The sequence below is a fragment of the Phalacrocorax carbo genome, chromosome Z (assembly GCF_963921805.1).
Source record: "Phalacrocorax carbo chromosome Z, bPhaCar2.1, whole genome shotgun sequence".
NCBI lineage: Eukaryota > Metazoa > Chordata > Aves > Suliformes > Phalacrocoracidae > Phalacrocorax > Phalacrocorax carbo.
Window position 1 is genome coordinate 28,912,759 of NC_087548.1, and position 23,608 is coordinate 28,936,366.

Here is a 23,608-nt window from a genome sequence, read left to right on the forward strand (position 1 = left end):
TAGGTGTGGTAGGCAAACTTGAAACTGAGGTGGAGATGGTGAACAGGAAGGAGTCGCTTGCTCCCTTTCTAAGAACAACAACAGTCAAGTGATGCTGGAAGGCAAAAGATTGAAAACAAATAAGAGAAAGTGGGTTTTTACACAATACCCACATCAGCCGTAAGAGTGTTTTTTGTTCCTGCCCCAGTCTACTGGATGTCAGAAAACTTCTGTGGGGTCAAAAGCAACTGGTTGGAAGAAATAAAAATTTCATGGGAAGTAGACAGTTGCGATCCGTGGCTTTGGAAGCTGCTGGCTGAGCTGTAAGGAGCGGAAACCGAAAGAACATGTGGGGAAGATGTTGGAGAGTACTTGTTCTCCTTCTGCTCTTTCTCCTCCTTCCAAGCATCTGCTTTTGGGTCCTCTGAGACAACATCCTGGGCTGGATGGGCACTGTGGATGTGATGTGATGTACCTGTTCTTCCACGCGTGTAGCTTCTCTGAGATGGTCATAGAAAGGGAAGTGAAATGCTACTATATTTGCACACCTGTTGTTTTGGTCTTGTACTTCTGATACTGATGGATTTTGGTCCAGTCCTTGCGCATTTTTCTGTATGCTGCCCAGCTGCAAAGGCGTTTAAAGATCACTAACAACGCTGGCTAGTGCTTTTTGACACACGATTCATATAAATGAGTAATTACTAAGGACTACAACTTTTTTAAAGGCAGTAATTTTGCTGAGATTACACTGGGGATGCAGGAAAGGGGACTAGACACTGAAAACTGCTTGTGTACCAGGTTCTGTAGATTTTGTGGATTATAAACTGTACTGTGCATGCTATTTTCTGGCCTAATATGTGCAAATTATTCTGGTCAGTCAACAGGCTGTGTGTGATCATCCTAAAAATGCCTTGGTGGCTGAGACTAGATTTCTGAAATTCTTTAGAAGTAGTCCAGGTGAACTGGGAATAATTAATGAAAGGTAAAACTGAAAAAGCACAAAGGGTCAAAGCCATGTGCTATCATAGGTATAAAGAAGCTGGTGAGTGCTGATGTATGCGATTCAGGGAAGCCTGGAAAATGTTGAAATGTTTGAGAATAAACACGTAGGTCCAGAGATTGTTGATCACACAGATCTTGTCAGCCTGGCAGCTGATTAGCCTGGCCAGATATGGCTGAGGGCCTCAGTGGATGTCCACAAGGTACAGTATGATTTCAAGAAGCTTTGTGTCTGCTAACAGGACAGAAACAGTGCATTTTCAGACTTCAGCAGGGAGGTTTCAGGAAAGGGTGATGCACGGATTTTGGAAGCATGTTAGCTGTTCGTCAGAGCTAGGAGTGGAGCACCACAGAGGTACTGGTGTACCTGCATGGTCTTGGTGGTTACTGTGTGCCTGTGTGACAAAGTAACTTCAGGTAGGAAGGAAGTAAGGAGTGTGGGCTGTCCTGATGCGTGCTGATGAAGCGAGTTTGGTCTCACTAACCGTGCTTAAGAGGACTCTAGCAGGAGCTTATGGTGTTTGTGTCGCTGTTACAGCTATAGAAGGGTGGCAAGAGTCATACAGTGACTCCATTTTCTGAGGTCTCCCAGGAAATATTGATAAAGGAACTAAGAGACACAGCAGATGAGTCACAAAAAGCTCATTTCTGCAACAAAAACTGCAGGGTGCCGAATCCAGCAAGGGAGATAAGTTTTGTGTAACTCTGTCAACAAGGCAAGCCTCATCGGACCTCTCACTGAAAAGCTTAAAAATGAAGAAGGCTTCACCAGGATTTACAACGTGACTGAGCGCAATGCACAGGTGCCTCTGCTTTGAGTACCAGAGGGGCAACTGTGAAGAAAGAGGAGTTCTCTAATTGTGTCACACCCAGACAGATGCATCGTTAATCATATGACAGGGTACATACCAGCCTGTCAGAGACCCACACATCCTCATGCTCTGTCATGTTGAGTAACTGCAATGTGGCTTGAGTGGTGCATCAGGAAGTTTGCTGCTGGCATGAGCAGGGTTTCCTGGGGCTAATCAAAGACCTTTACCTTTTGGATTGACATTGCGGAGCACAGTTGGCCTGTGTGCATTTTTGAGGTGCATCGTTCTTTGATGGCGTTATTCCTGCATGCTTGCTTTTCAGGCAAGGACAAGCTGGCACCCTAAATCTTACACAAAAAAATGCACAGCTGTCTGCAGAACTTTTCTAGTTTTGCATGTGCTGGGAGCTTTTGTCTCACCGGAAATTCCCATAATCTGTATATTTCTATGCTTTTCATTTTTTTATCAATAAATTTTGATACCGTTGCCCAGCAAAAATAGTTTCCAAATTCCCCACTTAATATTTGGCACTCCCTGTATGCTTAAGTCACAATGTGGCATGACAGTATCTGGGTCAACTTTACCCCTTTTCAGTGAAGCTTATGAGGTTCAGGCTGCTCCTGCCACACTGGAGAACAAAGCGCAAATAATAAGCTCCACAGTACAGAGATGTGCAGTTCATAAATCTGTGTTAGCTGGAAGGCTGATGATGAAGAGGAGGCTGATGTGCACAATGCTTCGGTCAAAATGCAGATGGAGAGGAGGAGAACACTACATATGCCTTAAGAGTGCTGCAGCTGTGCTTTCCTCAAAGGAAAATACTGTGATTTTTTTTTGGTGGTACATGCAAATAGGACACTGTTTAGTTCCTCAAATTTCTTTGTAACCATTACACACATAAAACTTAGGTATAGTAGCACAAAAATATATTTCTTGCCATGTAAGAGACACGGTATACCGTATGAGATACTTATGTATAGGTGAACTTGCAATGCAGACCATAGCATCTAAACAGTTTCAGAAGGTATCACCAGGACTGTGGGAGCCACACTAGTTGCCCAAATTTCTGGCCTTGGCTTGGTGGCGGAGCTATTTTATCTGTGGAGGGAGCAAGGCCTCCGAGACCTGGAGTCTCGGCACCTGAAGTACCGTATGAGTCCTGAAATTGGTGAGGCTTTTGACAGAGGCTCATCACATCTGGGCACTTCCCTGCCTCTCCCCAAGTGCTCTTTATCCTGCTGTAGAAGGAAACTAGGTTGCTTTGATGTGATCTGTTCTTTTTACAGTGTTTTTTTCCCCCATCTTCTTGACGCTTAGAAATGCTATGCGAATAAACAAACATATATGCTTATTATACAGATAATGGCCTCCACAGCTTATCACACAAAGCCTCAATACTCACTATTTTTCATTTTATGCTTTTCTTTCATAATTTGTACAAGCAGTAATGTCATCCCGGCTACTTCTGCACATCAGACTTCATACACGCTTGAAACACCAATAAAGCTGAAGGCTGCAGGCACCAGCAGGATGGTGAAGACACCAGGGCTTTGTTCAACTACTAAGACAGCCATGCCCGTGCAGACCTTCTGGTCTAAAGAGCTCCTTCCGTCCTAAAGAGCTCCTCAAGTAGAAGAGACAACAGCAAAGTCCAGGAGGTAGGTCTGCAGCTCTCCTTGAAATGATCTTGCTGACGTGACAGGCTGTGACTTTGGCGGTGAAGGCTTTGATGTGGGGGGAATTGACACAAAGTGATTTACAGCAGGGAGAGTCTGCAAGCAGCTTGGTGGAGAGGTGAAGGAAATGGAGAAATATTTTGGGCTGTTAATGGGAGCTTTTCTGCAGCATGGTACAGTTTCTCCTGCCTCCCTGTCTAACAGGAAACTTCCACCCTCTTTAATGGTGCTACTCCTTGCCAATGTATACATGTTCTGGTCCTTTGGGCCCAATTTTTATGTTATGCAGAAGTTTGGGGGTAAAGGTTAACCCTCTCTGCACCATAGTAGTAGTAGTATTTTAAACTCTCATATGAGTCAGAACAAAGCTGTTAAAATCTGGGTTGCCCCAAATTAGAAGTGAGTAAACTCTATTTACCAGGGTTACTGTTTTTTAAATTTTTTTTTTCCTTGACTCCTGCCTTTGTGGCACATTAAGTCCTTGGCAAACACAGACACTTGGACACTTCTATTTCTTAAAGTCATAAAATTTCAATAGTCAATGTATAAGCAATCAGGCTTGAGAATTTCCATGGTTGGCTATCCCTGGGCTTTCTAAACACTCCTTTGCTTTAACATGGCTGAAAATCCTCTGACTGGCAGGACCGAATATTTTGGGATATGCCAAGGGATTGCTGAGAGAATTTTCTTTTCAGACCTCCACCGGAATGGCTTCCATCAAAAGTTATTGAAAAACAGTTCAGATTAGTTGGGGATGGAGAGGAGCCAGGTTCACTTCTCCCTTGTGCTGCTGCCTTCTTGCATGACCCCGCAGAAGTCACTTGCTTCTTTCCCTGACCAGAGAGCAGAGACACAGACATGTTTTATCTCAACGTATATCTGGCATGCAGGAATTAATGTTAGATATTTTACTGCAGTTAGGGGTACCACCAATGTGCTGGAGGTAACTAGGAACGAACATCCATCCTTTTCTAAAGAAAATATAGAGAGTTGGGACTGAACGGCAGACAGGCAAGCAAAACAACTTACTGTCATTGCAGCAGGTTCTATTGGGAAACACAGATCTATGTATCCCATGCAGTGAAGAGTCCTCATGTTTAGCACTGGGGTAAGGTTGTATGTGATACCCATAATCGCCAAATCTTTGGTGAACCTGTGTTTCCCGTGTAAGTAGTGAGCAGCTGTCTTTCCTCTTCTAGAAGCACAAAACAGGCTGTGCTAAACTGTAGATTTTTGTTGTGTTTTTCCTTGGGGGGCACTCTGGCTTTTTAAGTCTTCAGGGTCTCGAAATTGGCAGGCTTAAAATTTAATTAGGCTTGGGTCTAAAACTAATAGTGTATTTTTCCACATCTCGCAATTAGATGTCCATAGGCAGCATATAAATAATTGTAGTTACTTAGCACTTTAGTTGCCCATCGTTTAGACTAAAGCAAGTATTACATCAGGCAGGCCAAAACAAGGGGGTGAGCTGTGTGGAACACAGCTGGTAGTGGCTGATACTGTGTTACGGGGGCATAGACTGAGGCTCCAGTGCAGGGAAAGCAGGTGGGAAACAGACAAACTCAGTAGAATCAACTGATCTAGATTCAATGCCAGTAAAAAGTACTTCTACAGAAGCTTTATGATGCCTATCAGTAGAAAATTTTGTAATGGAAATAACCAGCTAGCAGCAGTAAACGCTAGCACATGAATAAATTAATTTTCCCAGATAGCAGCATTGAATAATCAAGTAGAGTTAAAAGTTTAATTCAGAGAGTCTGCTAAAAGAAACCCCCAAAAACATCACTTAGCAAAACACGTCATTACTTTGCTCCTTCCCCAGCTTCCCAGGAACATCATCCCTCCCCTCTACCTTCCCCCAAGACCCATCAAGTGACTTGATTTGTATAGAGGGAAAACCAGAAGGAACTAGCTGTGTCGCTCATGCAAACAACTTGACCAAATTTGCCTTGCTATGCGAGCAGGTGTGTATTAAGCAAAAAGAGGTATTTTAACAGAGAGAAGTTTTCGCAGAGTGTTTTTGCCTGGAGGAGATGGAATTGTTCCAGTAGTTCCTGCTATTATATGGTAATGATGTTGGTTGCTGAAATACTCTGTGACCTGGTTTGCAAGGAAAGGTGTAGACTCTGGTTTTGCCTCAGATGCCTTTGAGGGATGGGGGAACAGCAAGTCAGAGAAAGCTCCTGTTTTGCTGCTCTCTTTGATTTGCTGTTGTTAATGTTACCTACATGAAAGCACTTAGCCTCATTGATCCCTCCCTCTGTTCTCTTCCGTCATTTCCCATCCTCTGTTCTGCTGCTTCTTCCTTCTTAGCACCCATTCCCTTTTTATTTTTTTAACCTAAGTGATCAGTAAGGAGCTTGGTTCATGCTGTGCTTTGGCAGAAGGGCTTCTGCATGGGAGAGAACAACATGGTGGGGTAGGAGCACTCCTGCTCCCCTGTGTTTGCTCTCTGTTTCCTCTCCTTCCACAGAGTTGCATTCAGACTTGACCTTTTCGCTTAACTCTTGCTCTGTGGCAAGCACAAAAGCAGCTTGCCCCACAACAGCATTTGTAACGAGAACTATGTTTTTCAGGTCCACTGAGGAAAGAGCACTGCCTACTTACAGCCTGAATTTTCCAAGAATCTCTATTCTGGTAGCAGTTAAGATGTCTTGCCACTCAACCACTCCCAAGCTGATGTGACAACAGATAAAGAGATGGTTGCCACCAGCTTACCACCTGGCATGACACCAAAAATTGTTTATGGCATTTGTAGCCAGCTGTAGAGAGTCATAGACCTCTTTGATGTGTAATGCTAAAGTAGAAGGGAAGTAGTATAAATTCTATAGGGCTACGCATTAAGGGAAATTGTGGCTTTTGTTCTTCTGTAGCTCACCATAGTTGCTGGTTGAGCTTAGACTTTTGCTTACCCACTGAACAGGTTCTTCGGGAAGGACTGGCAGAGGGCAGAGCAGGGGAGCCTGATACTTACCTTGTGTTCCTCAGGGAAGTTGCGATGCATTGGTTGTTGCAGACAGACAGGTTACAAACTTCCTCAGGTAGCCCTGCCTGCGTGTCCTGCTGCTGGACCTGTTGCTTCGGTGCTGCTCGAAGCCCCTTTCCCTCCAAGGGGCCAGCCTGCTCTGAGCAGAGATTCCTCCAGCCTCCCTGGACAAAAGCCAACCTTCAAAGCAAGACTTTCATCCTTCTGCCTGTGGGAAGACTTCCTGGTGCATCTTGACCCCACCAGCCTCTGGGCTTCCTATGATTGATCCAGGTGGTTCATGACAGCTCCACCCTGGGGGCAGCATCCAGGGTGCTCATGGGCTCTGTAGATCCACATAGCAGCTTCTACCTTTAATCACTCAAGCAGTTGTGTTTAGTGGACCACAAGCTATATCAGAAAAGACACAATGAGGAAAAGGAATGAAAAGTTGGGGAGCTGCAAAATTCCTTGTAATCTCAAATAAAGTGGTTGGTGAGCTGTTAATAAATCAGTGTGATCTGAATGCAGACAAACTGGGAACAACTCTGCAGTGCATAGGAAAGGTTGGAAGAAGACCACTGATTTTGATGAGGCCAATGACACATTTGCCCTTTTTGGACTGGTTAAAGCAAGCTCTTAATTGGGTACTTTTTGGTTAGAAATGGTCTCTGTGAAAAGTAGCGTGTCTGAACCTTCACTGTTTTTAATGTTTGAGTTTGTTCTGCAGGAGTTTTTGCTAGATAGGGAGAAGGAGAAAAGAATAGATGTTAAAATGCAAATACATACAGGTCTTTGACTTCTGAGTTAAAGAAAAATTACCTTGAATAATGCAGCTGTTACTGTAAAAGAACAACTTTTTGGAAACTGCTTTATTCCCAAGAATAAAGACTCATCTATGAGTTGTTTGCAAAATGGGAACAGAGGCTTCTGGAGGGGCTGGGGCAGCTTCTTCAGTGCCAAGAGGGTTCACTCTCTTCTTTCTGCAAGGCAGTTTTCATATTTTCTGATTTGTACTGTCGATACAGGGATGCAAGAGGGAGTTGGCTGTGTGGACTGCAGGTGAGACTTGCAGTGTAGAGCAAGAGGAAGTGAGAGTTGGCAATTTGTTCCTGCTCAGGGTGAAGGGAGCTGCAGACTCCTCCTGTGCAAGAATGATTGGCATCACCAAGTTGCACAGACTGGGAGTTGCTGTTATTCCAGGTATGACGGGTTTATGGAAACAGCAGAAATAATAGTGTGAGGAGCGGCATGGAAGTCCTGGGCTCTCTCAGGAACCAGGGCTCTCCATATGTAAATTATTAGGGTCATGGTAAAGTGAAACACATCTTCAAAGAGGCAGCATGAGCCCAAAGCAGGTCAGTTTCTCTGCACTGCTGAAGGGAACTTGTCTTATTTCTCTGGGTTGCTCTAATCCCTCTTTAACCCTTTATAGGGGTGTGACCTCAAAGAGGGCTGAAGCTGCAATAACCCTGGTGGATACAAGCCACTGGAGGTTAGCAAGAGCAGGAGCTTGGTTCTCCTGGGCTGACTGAAGGCTTGTGCTAACTGAAGCAGCTTCCAGCCTGGCTTTTCTCCATTGCTCCTGCGCGCCGCTCTGGGGCAGAGGAGTTGCTGCAGCGTTACTGGCAGAGGATCAGGGTTGGCTGCACTGCTGCTACTCACAGAATGCTTCACACCGGGGGCACACCAAAGCTGCGCCGTTGCAAGCATTGCTGGCAGAGCTCACGGTGCTGGTGCAAAAGCTGGGCTCTTGTCCTGGCACCTGTTTGTTGGGGAGGTGACTTTCCCAGTGACGCCTCATTCAGCCTGTCTCACAGCCTGTGCACTGGCATGAACTGATGGTCCTTTGCAGTTCCTTATATCTTTCCACCAGCTACAGAGGGGCCTTAGATGCTTAGTTTGACAAACACTGGGCAAGGTGGGTCTCACATGCGTGGTACAGCGACCAGGATACAGAGCAGGTTCTCTACTGGTTTACTGCTACACCAAATCCAGAAGACCTCTGAGTAAGTTAACCACATTGAGTTCTACTCCCTGGCATAAAATATTCCTAGATGTTGTGGGACAACCTCAGGAGATCCAGTGGAAATATCCCTGCTCACAGCAGCAGGGTTGGACTAGATGACCTTTAAAGGTCCCTTCTAACCCAACCCCGTCTATGATTCTATGAAATAATGCATGATGGCATGGTTAGCTTTCTCAGTAGGAGTGGTGCTTTAAAGTTGCTTTTACTCTGAAGGAATGGATGTATACCTTGTAAAAAATGTTATTCCCAAATTAATTTACATACTCACAGAAGGCTCTTCAGAGCAGAAATTTGGACCACCACATCTCATCATGTACAGACTCAGCTGGTTAATATGACTGTTCTGTTCTTCCTCCAACACAGTATCAGCAGCTGCAACTTTTCTTTCAAGGGGTGTGGGCTTACAGGGAGGCACGCATGACTTCTCCCCACTCCTCTTCGTGTATGTGTGGTCTAGTTCCCTCCCAGGAAGAGGTGCTGGGTTGGTAGGAGATATCCTCTGCTACCCCCGGTATGCAGTTCATCAGCTGAACCATGACAGTTTATTTGTCTGCATAGCACTGAGGAGATGCAACAGGTTAGAAGGTCTGCTTTTGCAGTGATTCAATAAATACAGTGAAACTTCAGGTAGGCACACTCAAAGCTAATTTAAATCTAGCTTACACTGACTGCTGTTGTTTCCACAGCATCTTAGATGTTTGATGTTATGAAACTATAACAAATCCAAAGTAAATAGGAGAGTTACATGCTTCACTTGCAATGACCTTGCTACCTCTGTGATAATGCACAGCGGCCTTAGCCAATGTGTTTAGATCAGAATGCAACAAAAATTACACAGTATTTAGGTGAAAATGCAGAAGAGCTTTTTAGGCAGGCAGATCATCATTCCCTCTTACAGCCTGCCTTGGAGGCCAGGATTGCCGCTGCTACTTTTTACAAATTTTAACATAAGAGAACATCTTTATTATGAGAAATGCAAAGAAGCAGCACATGTTCTAATCCAGCCTAATTTCGACAAAACAAAAAAGCTGAACTGCAAACCAAGCAAAACATGGATTGTTGGCATGTCTGATACTTTGTTCCTGTTCAAAATTTTATTTCTTTTAGAACTTTTTTTCAGTTCAGTTTAACTAAGAAATCCTGAAATAGGAAATGTTTCTTTTGAATTTGAAAGAAATATATTGAGTTGAGGCAATACGCATGTTTTTCAGGAGTGCCAGTGAAATACAAAAGCAGCCGGTTGTTCACGTGGCTTACAGAGTGGGACATTCAGGGTTTTCCAACCAGGTTTAATCTGGTGTTAGCAGCACACCTGACCCTTGCTTAACACTTCTCAGGGACTGCCTTTTAAATTTTAATATTGCAGAAGGCACACTAGAGCCTTGCTGTCTACCAGAACAGTTGTAACTAATGACTGCGGTTCATCAGTGGAAGCTTTTAGCTGGACTGCTCCCCAGCCACTAGTGTGCCCACCTGAAGCCTGAGTGCCTGGGGGGAGAATTTCCTCCTTTTCCCAACAGCTTCACCAGACTTCATTTTGTGATTGAATCCTGGGTGGTGTGCGTGGCTTTATAAATAAAGAAACCTTTGACACAGCAATCTTTGCAGCTGAGGGCATGATCTGTGAGAGGCTAAGAGGTGTAGTTCATGCTTGGGGGATGGACACTTTGTCCGTATTCTCTGAATGCAAGCAGCAGTTGTGACGGGAGAGCCGCTTCCTAGAGTTTGATAAATTTTTGTGTGTCTTGCATTATGGTGCTAGCCACAAGGAAAGTACAGATTTGTCAGATGGAAATCTTCAGATGAATTGCTGTGGATTAAACTTCGATGTAACGAATTGATAATAGGTCTGTTAATCAGGCTGATACAAATGTGGGTGTTTGTTCTTGGCCAACACGGAAAGGGTAAAATCTGGGAGGTTTAGCAAAAGTGTGGTGCAGAGAGAGGAGAGGATTTCCCTGAGAGCTGGGGTTCGTGAAAGGGCTGTATAACTTGGGAAGGATCTGGACAGAAGTCCAATGCCCAGTTAAGGCCTGGGGCTCCTGCCCTCCTCGAGTGCCTGACTATGCAAACTCTCCCCGTTTTTGTTCACAGGAGTCAGGGTTGGGATGGCAAAGGGCAGGCACAGGAGAATGTCACCAGCAGGCGACGGTGCTCTCATGCTGAATCCTGTCCCGTCCCCCTCTCAGCACTCAAGAGCAGAGTCCCAGAGCCTGGGCTGCACCAGGGCTGGTGTGGGAGGGAGGGGGAGAGGAGTGGGGTGCTCCGGGTGTTGCTTCTAAACATGGCCGGTTGGATACATGCATGATGTGCTCCAGTCTTTGCTCACGACAGCTGCCTTGCCCCAAAGGCATGCTTAGGGAGGTCCACAGGGTAAGGGCCTGGTGGTGCTTAGAAATGTTACGTCAGCAAAGCTAGAATTAGAATAGTTTTAATACTTTTTTTTTCTCTCCCAAAATAATCCTAAAAGCAGCCTTTAATCTACCCTTAATTAGCCTTTCCTTTGGTTTCACCTTGCAAGAGGTTAACATTTCAAGCAATTACGGTCTCTCACAGAGAGAGACCGTCTGTCCCATTCTCACAGATATACAACATTTCTGTGTTGTTATAGTGATCTGTATTGTAAAAGCCAAGACAAATAGCCATTTGTTCAATTTTCTTCTCTGGCCTTAGACGTACACTTTACTGCTGTGGCAGTGTTGCTGTATGAGCTTGGGTATTGAGTGTGCTATGTGGTTTACCCAGGCAGATTGCCTACGGCTGGTGAGCGGGTACAAACACCGCTTTTCACATTTGTGATGTGCCCACTGTAGGGGTTTGCAAACTCTTGGGTAACCTGCAGCTTCACTAGTAGTTAATTTATGTTTATGGATTGCTGGAATAAGATTCAGTAGTTTGCAAGCAGAAGCAACAATTTTTCACAGGCAGGGAAACTTCTGCACATCTGGCTGATAGTAGCTGGAAGTGAATATTGAGGCAACAGGTCTTCCATAGATATTCCCCTGTGATCAGGCCATACTTCACTTTGCCTCGCCAAATCTTTGCTGTATTACCCGAAGTATATATATAAATGTCTATAGACATATATGTATTATTTCTGCTGTTCTTATTTCCATGTTCTCCTCTCTCCCCCAGTTGCTGCAGGTCAGTAGAAACCAAGGTCTAATTCTAGCGTATATCCTATATGCATTTTCTAGCATGCTTTTGCCTTCAGCTTGGCCTTCCTTTCCAGTGCTTCCTTTAGCTGGTCTTAGCTCGGTTCATAACTTTTAGTGCTTTCAGTACACAGGGGAAAAACCCTATCCTCTGGTTTTATGAGTGCTGTGTGAGCCACAGGAGAGCTGCAGGTTTTTTCTGCAGCCTCCCAAAAAATGACAAGTGTGCACTGGATTGAAGCATGTAGGAGAGAGTGGACTTCCACTGCCTGCTTGAAGAGTGCCGTGTGTTTTCTGGTCCTTCTGCAAGCTCAGCATCATTGCCTTAGGCAGGCACAGACAGCTGAGCCTAGCTGGAGAGTGTCTCGAAGGGGAGGACTGAGAGTTTCAATTTGAGAGCAGCAAGGCTCAGCCTTTGCTTGGTCTCCTCAGGAGAGTTTTTTCTGCTGACTAAGGCCAACACAGTGTTCAGAGAGCAAAAGAACTTAATTGATGGCCAAACTTTTTCAGGAGGGTGTGAAATTCTTCCACCTTGTTCCTCCTCTCTCACCTTTCCACCTCACTCAGTCCTTTGCCCACCATCTTTGTTCCTCATTTGTTGTCAACATGCAGCTTGTGCAGTTGCAGAAACTGAATTATTTGAAGTGTTTGAAGGTGTAAAGCTGCCCAAAACAGCTTCTTGCAGGGAGGAAAATACGAAAAAATGACAGTGAAATATACCAGTGGAAAACCTGGCCATTCTCTGTGGGATGCAAATATTTCTATCATGGATCTAACTAGCAATCCCTCTTCTGGTCCAGTAGTAGATAAAAGCAGACTCAGAGAACAGAATGATGGTCACAAGAAATGTTTTTGTCGGTAAAAATTTCCAGTCAGAAGTCTTGGCAGCTGGTAATTGCCTGATGTCGTGGTTCCAGGGAATTTAGCTTTCCATCAGTATTTATGTATTGGCGAAGGTTACTCTGGAAACTCTCAATAGGCAGCTGATTGCCTAATTCGTTCTTGAATCCTGCTGAGTTCATGGTCTTTAAGGTACCTTATGACAGGCTATAATTACGTGTTGTGTAAGAACGTGTTTTGTTACACAACACAAATGTGTTTCCCTTGTATTTGTTGCATGTTTGTTTTCTTTGACCATCTCTTGGTCCTGAATTACAGATGCAAAGGGTAAATAAAACCACCCATTTATCTTCTCTGAATCATTCAATACTTTGCGTCTGAGCTAGTAAGTGCCCTGACCAGATTAGACACTGTATTTATGTGTATATAGACCAATTATGTGATATGTGTTTGTCACAAGATGACATCAGTCTCCATTAATTTCTGCTGGAGTCTTCTCACATGTAGAAAAGAAAGTGCAAACATTTTACAAAACAAGGCAAGGTGGCAATGCCAAGGTCCCTGTCTACTGTAAAATCTTTTTGCAAAAGAGGGAACGTAGCTCCTGCACATAGTATGGAAACTCCTCCAGAGAGGACTGCATGTAGAGTAGACTGCCATGTCTGAGTGGGGCTTCAAGTGATGCATGTGGTAAAGAAATAGGAGTTTTGCACTGGAATCAAAACCTGATGAGATTTGTGGTGGCCCTTCTGTCCCAAGGGATTTAATTCCCTGGTCCCATGCTGTTGCGCAAGAAGTCCTGGTCTTTTGCAGAAACTACCCTTATCCTGGTTAGAGGCAAACAATTTATTCCTAAAAAGCAAAGCTGTTGCCCTCATACTGATATACTGAGCCCGGCTGTGGAGGGTCTTGGATGTGACAACAAGAGAATATGAATTTAATGTGATAAGGATGGAGTGGGAGGGACAGCAGGATATTGATAGGGGTGACCTGCACTGCTGGAGAGATGTTAGAGTGCTTGAAAATGGTTGGGGTCACACATGGCCCGATTCTGTCTGGAACACTGTGGTGATATAGTGTGTGTTGTTAAAAAACAAAAACAAAACCAAACAAGAAATGAAAAAAACACCCCCAAAACCAAACCAAAACAAAAAAACCCAAAATGAACAAACAGACAGGGCTGTGGATGTAATTGCTGGCTCCTGATGCTCTCATCTGACCAAATGCTGGCCAGAATCAGGGGGAGATCCTCCATAAACAAGGGATTTGGTGAAGGAGCTAAGATTTCTCACCAGTGCATCTTAATTCCTTCTTCCACACAGAATTTGAACCATGTGACCACAGTCTTCTGGATTTCTACTGCCTTTTTATATGGCACAATAGTGTCTTGTGGTTGGTAGTGCCAAAAACCATAGGAATATTTAGGGAGCTGACTGTGGAACCTTTGCTCATCAGCTGCAAAGACGGATTCCTTGGTGCTCTGCAGGTGATTTCTTGCACATCCTGGTTGAACTCCGGACCACACTGGGCTTCAGTGGTCTAGTTTAGTAGTTTCAGGTAGGGAAGTGTGGCATGATGGCTCTTCTGTTGTTATAGAACATTCCAGAAACAGAATGTTTGGCAATAGGTGGAAGCTGGCCAGGTCTACCATAGATAGAGGGGTTTTGGAGCAGCAGAGGATATGCTGGTTTTCTCCCTCCTTTTCTTTGCCCAGGATCTCTTGCCTTTTTGAGGGAAGTAGAGAGGAAGGGAAGATTCCCTCCCTGGATGAGGTGATTCCTGAGTCAGAAGCCAGGAGTGGTAAGGGTTGTCCTTGGTAGCCAGGGAGACCACCAGGCAGAGGCACAGGGTGGATTTCGCAGAAAGATTGCACCACACAGGTCTTCTCCCTCCAATGGAAAAGCGGGGGCAGGTTAACTCTGTTCCCCCCTGCAGGGCTTCTGGCACACGGCTGGAAACCTGGCTTTGGTTAGGGCTGGCTTTTGAGAGCAACTTTTCTCCAGGAATATAGGTACAGGAAAGAAGTAGGTAAGGGGGACACCTGGATTAGGCATTAATATGGGATTAATTTGGAGAAGGGGAAGGAAAGCATCTGCTTGCTAAGGGGGAAGGTGGGATTTTTGGCTTCATGGGGAGATAGATCTGTTTTTTCTCTTTGTTAAGTGTACCTGGAGGCTGTTTGTAAAACCTGCAGAGAGCTGCTGAGGTCTGGCTTCTACAAAATAGGTACGTGTTGGCTCACCCTGCACCCTTCCCCAGTCTATACCTGGCACCCTCAGGTGAAACAAGGAGGTGGCATTTCATTCTCCTTTCTGTTGGCCCTAGAAGAGAAATATCAAGGAGAAAGATGCACAGGGAAAAGGAAAGTCAGGGGGGACAGAATAATGAAGCAGGTCTGCCTTGACAGACTGTATTTTAACTGAAGCTACAGCTTGCAAGACCTGACATTGGTGGGAATGCTAAAGATGCCTGTTGGTCTTGCAGTAAGTGCTGCATACACTCCTCAATACTTGATTTTACACGCATACGTGGGATCTGCAGACACTTGAGCCGCTTGTCGTGGCCCCACCATTTTATTCACTCTGAAGCATTCTGGAACACCTTATTCTCACAAGCAAATACTGGGAGCTGTTCAGTTTAGAGACAAAGCAGAGCTTAGTTTAAGCTAAGTAGAGGTAAGTTTTTAATGCTGCACCTGGGTGTGGACTCTGGTCTAATTTAAATTCAGGGATAGCAACAGTGCTATCCCTGCACTTTACTCAGCTGGTAAAGTGAAGCTATTTGGAAAGAGGATCACTGTATTTAGCTTTTATTGTGGTAATACCTCAGCTGTTAAGTTGCTACACAGGAATTTTATTAAATACCCTGCTTCATAAAAAAGGGCCATGTGTGTTTCTGCAGTTGCATCCAAGGTTTTGTCACATGGCAAGAGAGCAGGATAGATGCGCTATTGCTCACTACTATCCCTCCTGCCTTCAAAAGGTTACATCATATACTCATTCCAGTGGACGGAAGTGCTGTGTCTTCATCTGCCTCTTTATTCAGGGCAGGTTAGCAGCATTTTCCAGAAGAAATCTGGACACAGGAAGGCTTTGGCCTTGTTAGACCCTGTTGTGAGAGGATGCAAAGGAAATTAATTTCCCCTTGGACATCTTCATCGGCCAGCCCCAGTGTTGGAGACAATGAGGATGCTCTGACTGAATTCTAAAGCCTTCAGTTTAATCTTTTCGTTTTTGGGTTTTTTTAATACTAATATCTACCATTAACCACATTTCTTTGCAGACTCACAAGAGATCCCCTTGCTGCTCTTATTGAATCCCCTGGAGTTACCTGGGAAAATAAACATTCCTTCCTACTCACTTAGAGGACAGTCATGTTTTTGCCAATGCAGGGGTTGCTGTACTTCAGTTTATGACTCATAAGAAATAAAAAAAAAGGTTTGGAAAATAAGCAGTGGGAGTCTTGTTCCAACACTCTTATTTAGTTGGAAATAATCTGAAATCTGGGTTGATTTATTGCCTTCAGTCAGCCAATTCAGGGGAATGAAATCTTTGCCTGTTATTGTCAATCTGCCTCTGAATTAACATGATGATTAAGAAGAAACTGCAGATTTCCAGTGCCCTGTCCTGCTAAGGTGGTGTTTATGCTGTAGACAGCCAGGTGCACACATGTCTTTGTTAGAAGCTGGAATTCTCTCTGATGCTTTGTTCCTGATTTAAAATACCATGATGTCTCTGTTTTGTTGCAGAATGAAGAGACACAAGTGTCCCTACAAATGTCCCACACGAAGGAAGATCCTAATTCTGTGTGTTACAGGGTGGCTGATTGCACTGCTGAAGCTCCTCCATGTTGAAAGACACTTCTTTCCCTCTAAGGGCATTTTTTTGGTTGAGCACTTCTTCAGCACTTCTTTCTACCTTAGAAATGAGTTCCAGTATAAAATTAATTGTTCATCTATATACGAACAAGATCCCCATGAAATTGGCAAGAGTTTAGAGATAAGAAGAAAAGAGATCATTGATTTAGCTGATGAAGATGTCGTGGCAATGACAAGTGATTGCCACGTGTATCGTTCACTTAGGAAATACCACCTAAAACCTGTTTCTCCTGAGGAGGAGAGTTTTCCAATTGCCTATTCTTTGGTTGTTCACAAAGATGCGATAATGGTAGAAAGGCTCATACATTCACTGTACAGTCATCAAAATATTTACTGCATCCATTATGACCAAAAAGCAGCAAAAAGTTTCAAATCTGCAATGAACAATCTAGCTAAATGTTTCCCCAATATTTTCATTGCATCAAAATTGGAGACAGTGGACTATGCACATATTTCACGGCTGCAAGCAGATTTCAACTGTTTGTGTGATTTGATGGACTCTTCAGTTCCCTGGAAGTATGTAATTAACCTGTGTGGCCAAGATTTCCCTTTAAGGTCTAATTTTGAGTTGGTCACTGAACTGAAGAAACTTGACGGAAGAAACATGCTGGAAACTATAAAGCCAAGCAGTAGCAAAAGAGAACGATTTACTTATCACCATGAACTTATGAAAGTGCCTTATGAATACATGCAGATTCCTGTAAAAACCAACATTTCCAAGAATCCACCACCTCATAATATTGAGGTATTTGTAGGCAGTGCCTATTTTGTTTTAAGCCGAGCATTTATTCAACATGTCCTTAAAAGCTCTCTTGCAAAAGATTTTTTTGAGTGGTCAAGGGATACATACTCTCCAGATGAACATTTCTGGGCCACTCTTGTACGTGTTCCTGGAGTCCCTGGGGAAGTTCCAAGGTCAGCCCAGGACATAACAGACTTACAAAGCAAAACTCGTCTGGTAAAATGGAATTATCTTGAAGACCATTTGTATCCTCCCTGCACTGGCACCCACCTTCGCAGTGTCTGCATCTATGGGGCTGCCGAATTAAGATGGCTTCTGGATTATGGACACTGGTTCGCCAACAAGTTTGACTCAAAAGTAGACCCTATCCTGGTAAAATGCTTGGCAGAAAAACTGGCAGAGCAACAGAAAGAGTGGGTACATTTGTCCTCTGATAAATACTTTCTGCACATAAATTCTATGAATGCCTCACTATAGCAGCACTGTCTTCCCTGCTGTCAGTACCGTGTACTGTTATAGCACGGTGCCTGCAGTTCCTTTGCCTTGACCCCACTGCAGGATGGTAGCAAGCAAAACGTCTATTCTGCATGAAGTTCAGGGCCCTGGAGAGCCAGGTGCCTGGCCATTTATTTATGAAAAGTCATGCCTCTTTGACTGACTGTTTTGTAACTTGCCACAATAATCTTGTAATTGTTCTTCAGGGTGATCTGAGAGGGTGAGGTTTGCTTTTGGAGGCTTTGGCACTTTCTGTCCCAATGGATTATTTCAGAAATATGTTTTACATCAAGTGTGTTTGCATCTTTCCTAAGAAACTCCAAAGTGTCTGTCTGCCTGTCCCCTTTTCCTTCACTTTTGTTTTTCTTAAAGGTATGTAATAAAGACCTCTGTACCTGCTACCTCAGGAAAACTGGAAGTGCCCAGCTCACAGGCAAAACAAAGAGATCAGCACGACACCAAATGAGCTGTGTGGCTTCACCTGAAGTCCCAAACTTCCCATCTGTGAGAGCTAACAAAGATCTTTGCAATGTGAATATGACTGGATGGTATAAGGGAAAGAAAATCCTTAGATACAGCGTTGTCTGTAGCATCATTCTCTTCTCCCAGCTCATCTGTGTGTTGCTTTTCCTTCTGTGAAGCCTGTGCTCAGGTGCTGTGCCATGCCCATGAAATTGGTGGTGGTTGACTGAAACAGAATTAAGCACTGTTATTCTTCAAAGGCAGTATATGAGCGTCCCCTAAGGACAGTCTCTGCAGCCCCTTAGAGTAAATGCCAAAAGAGGTCAAGCCTTATTTCTATCTCTGCCTGTAGAAATATCCTCCTGTGAAATCAAAGTCCTCTTGAGATAGTATGTCTACATACAGCAGATAACAAGTGTTATTTCTAACTAGTGTTCAGCAATGTGGTGCTATGTTGAAATGCAAAACATGCGAAGTCAAGCGGTAATCATAAGCATAGCCATATTCAGAAATTAAGACCCTGCGTGGAAGTGTCTTTCTGTGCAAATCTCATGGCCTTGTGCCACCATGCTCCCAAGCTGACAGACGCCTGCACAAGCCCTGGTTCAGCTGTAGAGCAACTGTTCTCTAGCAGCCTCTGTTTCCAATGGCCCTGCCAGGCCTTCTGGTAGTGAAGCGGCCCAAGAGCTTCCTTGCAGCTGAGCTCCCCACACTACAGTGTGAGGGAGGTGTTCGTTAGTGCAGGGGTCTCTGCAGAAACTCTTGCAACTCAGAAACGCCTCTTGGCGTTTTGGAGGTTTCTCTGGAACCGGTTCATTTTCGGTGGTTCCAGTGGACCCTAGGGTCTAGCTTGCCCATGCCACTTTCTACCCATCTGGCTTTTAATAAGTCACTCTTCCCATGAGTGACTTGGGGATATCTGGTCTTATCTGTCCACAAATTGCTGCAATAATGACCATGTCTCGTACCCATGAGAAATCTTTGTTTCTTATTTGAGTTGAAAAAAACAACTCATTTTTTGGTCCCAGTTTTTGTTGATAAATTTAGGCATGGTCAAGTCATCTATGGTTTAAGATTGAGTTTGAGAGACAGAAGTGGCTGGACATTTTCCCCATTCATGACACTGATTTCCTATGAGACCTCAAACATCTGAGTTTTCTGTTTCAGCTGTTCTAGCTGTAAAATGGAACAACCATGTTCTATTGTCTTTCTAACCTCTTAAAAATCTATGGGTACTAATTGCTTATCAAACTATTTATGGAGTCTGTGGATGCACAGGTCAACTATTTCTTTGATGTACTCTTTCTGAAATAAATTAGGATTATTTTTAAAGTGTGTGTTGCTTGCTTCAGTGACTTGCTATGTCTGCCCAGGGCTGTCCTGACTTGATGTGATTTATAGGTGCTTTGTAGAACATGAAATATTGACAGTATTTACAGAATCATACATCAGTACTTATATCTGAAGTAGAGAGTTCCCACATGAAAAAAAGTTAATAAAAGAGGATGTTAGGATCCCAGAGGGCCAAGCCACAGCTCTCTGTACACATAAATTGATGCTTAATGATACATTTAAAAAATTTATTTACTTAAACTGGTTTTATGTATGTATATACACATCCCCATTTGTATTGAGTGGTTTGCTCTACCATAAATTTAATGTGCTGCTGGATTATCTTTATAAACTTAACTGAAGTAAATTATTTTAATCAACATGCAACTCTGTGCTACTTTAACTGAATTGGGTTGAACGATACCTGTAATTTAACCAGTTTGAAATAAGGCTGCTCATGCTTCCTAGGTAGTGAAGAAGTAGATGCAGATATGGCACAGTGTGAGGCAGCATCACCCATTACAGCAGTATGTTTGCTAGCTGGGAAAGTACAAGTCGTACAGGCATAGTTGCAACTTTATGAAGTGCTGATTTTCTGATGAATTATGGATATTTCTGGTTATTGAAGGTACCTTTAAATGCTATTCAAGCTTGTAGAAAGGCAGGTCACAAAAATCAGAGGATCATTCAGGCTGGAAGTTCATCTAGCCCAGCCTCCTGTTCGTGACAGGATCGACACTGAATTTGGCCTGCGTTTCTTGGGCTTTGTGCCAGGGAGTCTTGCAGATATCTAAGGAAGATTCTGCAGCTTTCTGGGGCAGCATTTTCCAATGTTTCAGGAAAAAAGAACAGCCAAAATATAAGTTCCTTAACTTTTGAGTAATTTTGTCTCTGTTTTTTTGACTTTGCATTCAGTAATGTAGATGTCATACTGATGCCTATATCATAGTTAAGTGGTCAGACTATGGGGGTGGATAACAACTTCATTATTTACCTTTGACTTCATTATCTTTGTGCTTTACACAGGTAGGTCTGTCTTTGCTGAAAATGGACCTGAGGCATGATCCACAAACACCTTTCTCTCTGTGAGAAAAGTAGCTGAACCTAGTTTATGGCAAAGCAAAGACGACGTTTTATTTGGGCTGGAACTTAGATTATAGGCAGTTATCTGCCTTTCTGCTTTCACAGGGATTTTTTTTTTTTCTTAGTAAAGCTCAGACATCTTTTTCCTCTTCCTCTCTTCCCCTTCCTCACTTTTCCTGAAAAAGATTCCTCGTGTTAGTTATTTCACAGATTTGAAATGCATGTATATTTGCATGTATTAGATGGTTCTCTCTGTCTTTGTTCTACTGAACAACCCCCATTCTGTCTTTCTTCCATCCACCCTGCCCTGTGCTGGCTGCATGGAGCAGCTGGACTATCAGTTAATGTGATTTTCCCTTTCAGGAAGGATGTGTAGGCAGGGTGCTAGGGCTGCTCTTGGCTGTTAGCACTTGTGTACGGGTCCAGCCCACTGTTTTGTTAGTGGCTGAAAACAGCAAAAATGCTGAATGTGTTCTAATATGGAGAAATATAGTGACGAAGAGAAGGAAATAATGAACTTCAATGAAAGAAATGGAGAGACAACAGTTGTACAACTTGTCTCACCAGTGAATTTATTAGGCAGGACATGGAGTCAGAAGGATAGTGTATACAAACATAAATGCCTCGCTACATATTTTCTTTGACATTGGAATAAAAGGACATGAAAGGAAAGATTAGACACCTAATCTGTAATTGTAATTAAACCAGACTTGGCCTGTTGAGCGTTTCTGTGGCTGCTATGTCATTGCTGTGGCATTTGAATCAGAATGTGTAAACATGGGAAAGCCAGTTTTGGGGCAGCAAACATGGAGTATATGTGGCATACTAGTGTGTGTTTACACTGTGGCCTTGATTTTTAGTTCGGGTATATATCTGTTTCTGTTTGGTGGTTTTACAGAGCTTCTGCCATTCTTGGTGGTGATCATTTCGACTCACATAGAAATGATACTTCAGAACAATGTGACCTGTTATTATGATGCAGTAAATCTGTACTGAGTACCCCAGCGCTGTTTGGTGTTTCAAGCTGACAGTAGAACACTCTATCCTGGTCCCCGTTTTTCAGAACTACTGGGTTCTTTGATTTTTCTATGGCTAAAGTATTCTAATCTTTATAGTGCCAATCCTTCTTAGAAAGGGGAGAAAGCAAAAGACATGAAATTTTGGATGAGGCATTTTGTTTTAAAGGGAGATAGGGCAATATGTTTTCTTGCTACAGAGCTGCCATGTATGTGTCTTAGCAGAGATTTGCTTAAGTGGAAATGCTTGCATATAACATGGTTGCTGCTGCCATCTCTATCAAGGTAAGCTAGACTTGAGTTAGTACATTTTGAAAATGAAGACTGTTTAGGAAAAACTGCCTGGAGCCTGTACCATCTTCTCTTGTAAAAAACAGGTACTCTGAAAAATCTTGAAAATTTACTGCAGCTTGACTAGGGGCTTACAGAAAAAACTCAGGACACTCTGCTAGTTACATCAGAGAGGGAAGAAGAAGGAGCCTCTGAGTTTTTGCTCAAGGCAGGTCAATGGTTTTTAATAATGGGTTTTTTTGTGTTATCTGTAGAAACCAGTTTAAGGATGTGCTAATTTGAAAAACTAGTCACTGACTTCTACCTTGCATCTCATGTGTTTGCTATAACACATACAAGTTTATTTAAAAGACACTTCCCTGGGCTACAATTAGAGACTACATTGTGATTTAATTAAAGGCAGCAGCTTTTCTATTGCTGAGCCTCTTTTCTCTGCCGGAGTTTGTTTTCAAGACGGAAAGGATGGCAAGTCTAAGATTTACCTGGGCTGATGAGAAGATTAGAGAGTATGCAGAGATGCTGCAGGTGGCATTATTACCACCATAGCATAACAGCTGGGAAATAAGAATAACTGCATCTTATACTGTAGAGGTTCAAGTCACGATTCATTCATAGACATAATAGGAATTGAAAATTATACAGTTAGAAATAACTACATGCAAATATTTTAGCGCTAAATTGCTAGGGGCCATAGGGTATTTTTTACAGGTGGTATGTGCATTTTTATCTGATGCATGGAAAAATTAGCTGTAGATGAATTGCAAGACTTTTCAGTTAGCAGAAATGTAGAATTCCTTCTCCTACAGAAGTCAGAAATGGCAGAATTGAAGGCATCGGCTTATTTTCTCCAAGACATGTTATGCTTGCTTTTGTTTCCTATGTTTGTTTCTTACCTGTTAATACAGCAATCCCAGCTTCTTTATGACCTTAAGATACCCATATCAATTAAATTTTATCACTTACCTCTCATTTGCTTTAAGCTGCTTTGGAGTCCAGAACTTGCTTTCTATACTGTAGCAGGTCTAAGGACTCTTAATACAATCAGCATGTGCCATGGCTGAATTTTCATTTAGTTGGCTTCAGTGGGACACGTGCATGTACTCAGCTACCCTGAGCCTGAACTGGTACCATAGTTACGAGCTTCCATCACTAGGAGATTACCCATATTTTACTCCGCTTGTATTTCAAGGAAAAATTATCAAAGGTATCCTTTGTTACTATGCTAAACTTAACTTCTTTCTCTTGTCTTGAATAAAGCTGTGTCAAGAAGATACATCCAAAGGAGTAAAATTATGTACATCACCAAAAAAGAGAAAAAAAATGTTGGTTGGAAAAGTCACTTCAAGTAATTGAAAAAATAGATGATGCTGGGACTGAACAGCAATAAAAATACATGCAGCTGTTATCGCAGCCAGTTGGAGAGTCGCTCCTCTGACTTTTGTATTGCTAACAGTGTTCTTTAAAATGCACTCTTATTTCCAAGCTTTTGCTCAACTGGGATGTGAATGCCTGCATTTGGTAAGGCTTCATCCCTCCTCTTTGCAGAACACAGTTTTACTCTGTGAAACCATGAGCAGGTTTAGATGGTTTATTTCTTTGACAGGCCTCAGATTCCAGACTTCCTATAAGGCAGAGCAGAACCAGAAAACCATCTGGCCATTGGCACGCAAGTGATCAGACAACATATCCTCCCAAGGATGGAGCTGCCTCCATGGAGCAGGAGTCAGCCTACTCAGCCGGCAGAGCAAACACTGCCTCTGTTTCATTTAATTAGAACACATCAGCATTATAATTTTCAAGACTAGCCAGCTAATTTTATCATCTGTGTTGTTTTCATTGGCTGAAGAATCATGGA

General features: G+C 43.2%; 1 protein-coding gene across 3 annotated transcripts in view; it reads left to right on the plus strand.

Annotated features, from left to right (window-relative positions):
- Positions 1–19,743, plus strand: part of GCNT4 (glucosaminyl (N-acetyl) transferase 4) — a 34,718-nt gene extending 14,975 nt beyond the window's left edge. Inside the window, exons 2-4 of one of the 3 annotated variants that reach the window (XM_064438324.1) lie at positions 3,236–3,448; positions 14,619–14,681; positions 16,204–19,743. In XM_064438324.1, coding sequence (XP_064294394.1) covers positions 16,205–17,551 — 1,347 coding nt within the window. In that variant the 5' untranslated portion in view covers positions 3,236–3,448; positions 14,619–14,681; position 16,204 and the 3' untranslated portion in view covers positions 17,552–19,743. The remainder of the gene's footprint in view (positions 1–3,235; positions 3,449–14,618; positions 14,682–16,203) is intronic. The other 2 variants (XM_064438325.1, XM_064438323.1) reach the window with 2 other exon arrangements.
- Positions 19,744–23,608: the final 3,865 nt, after the last annotated feature.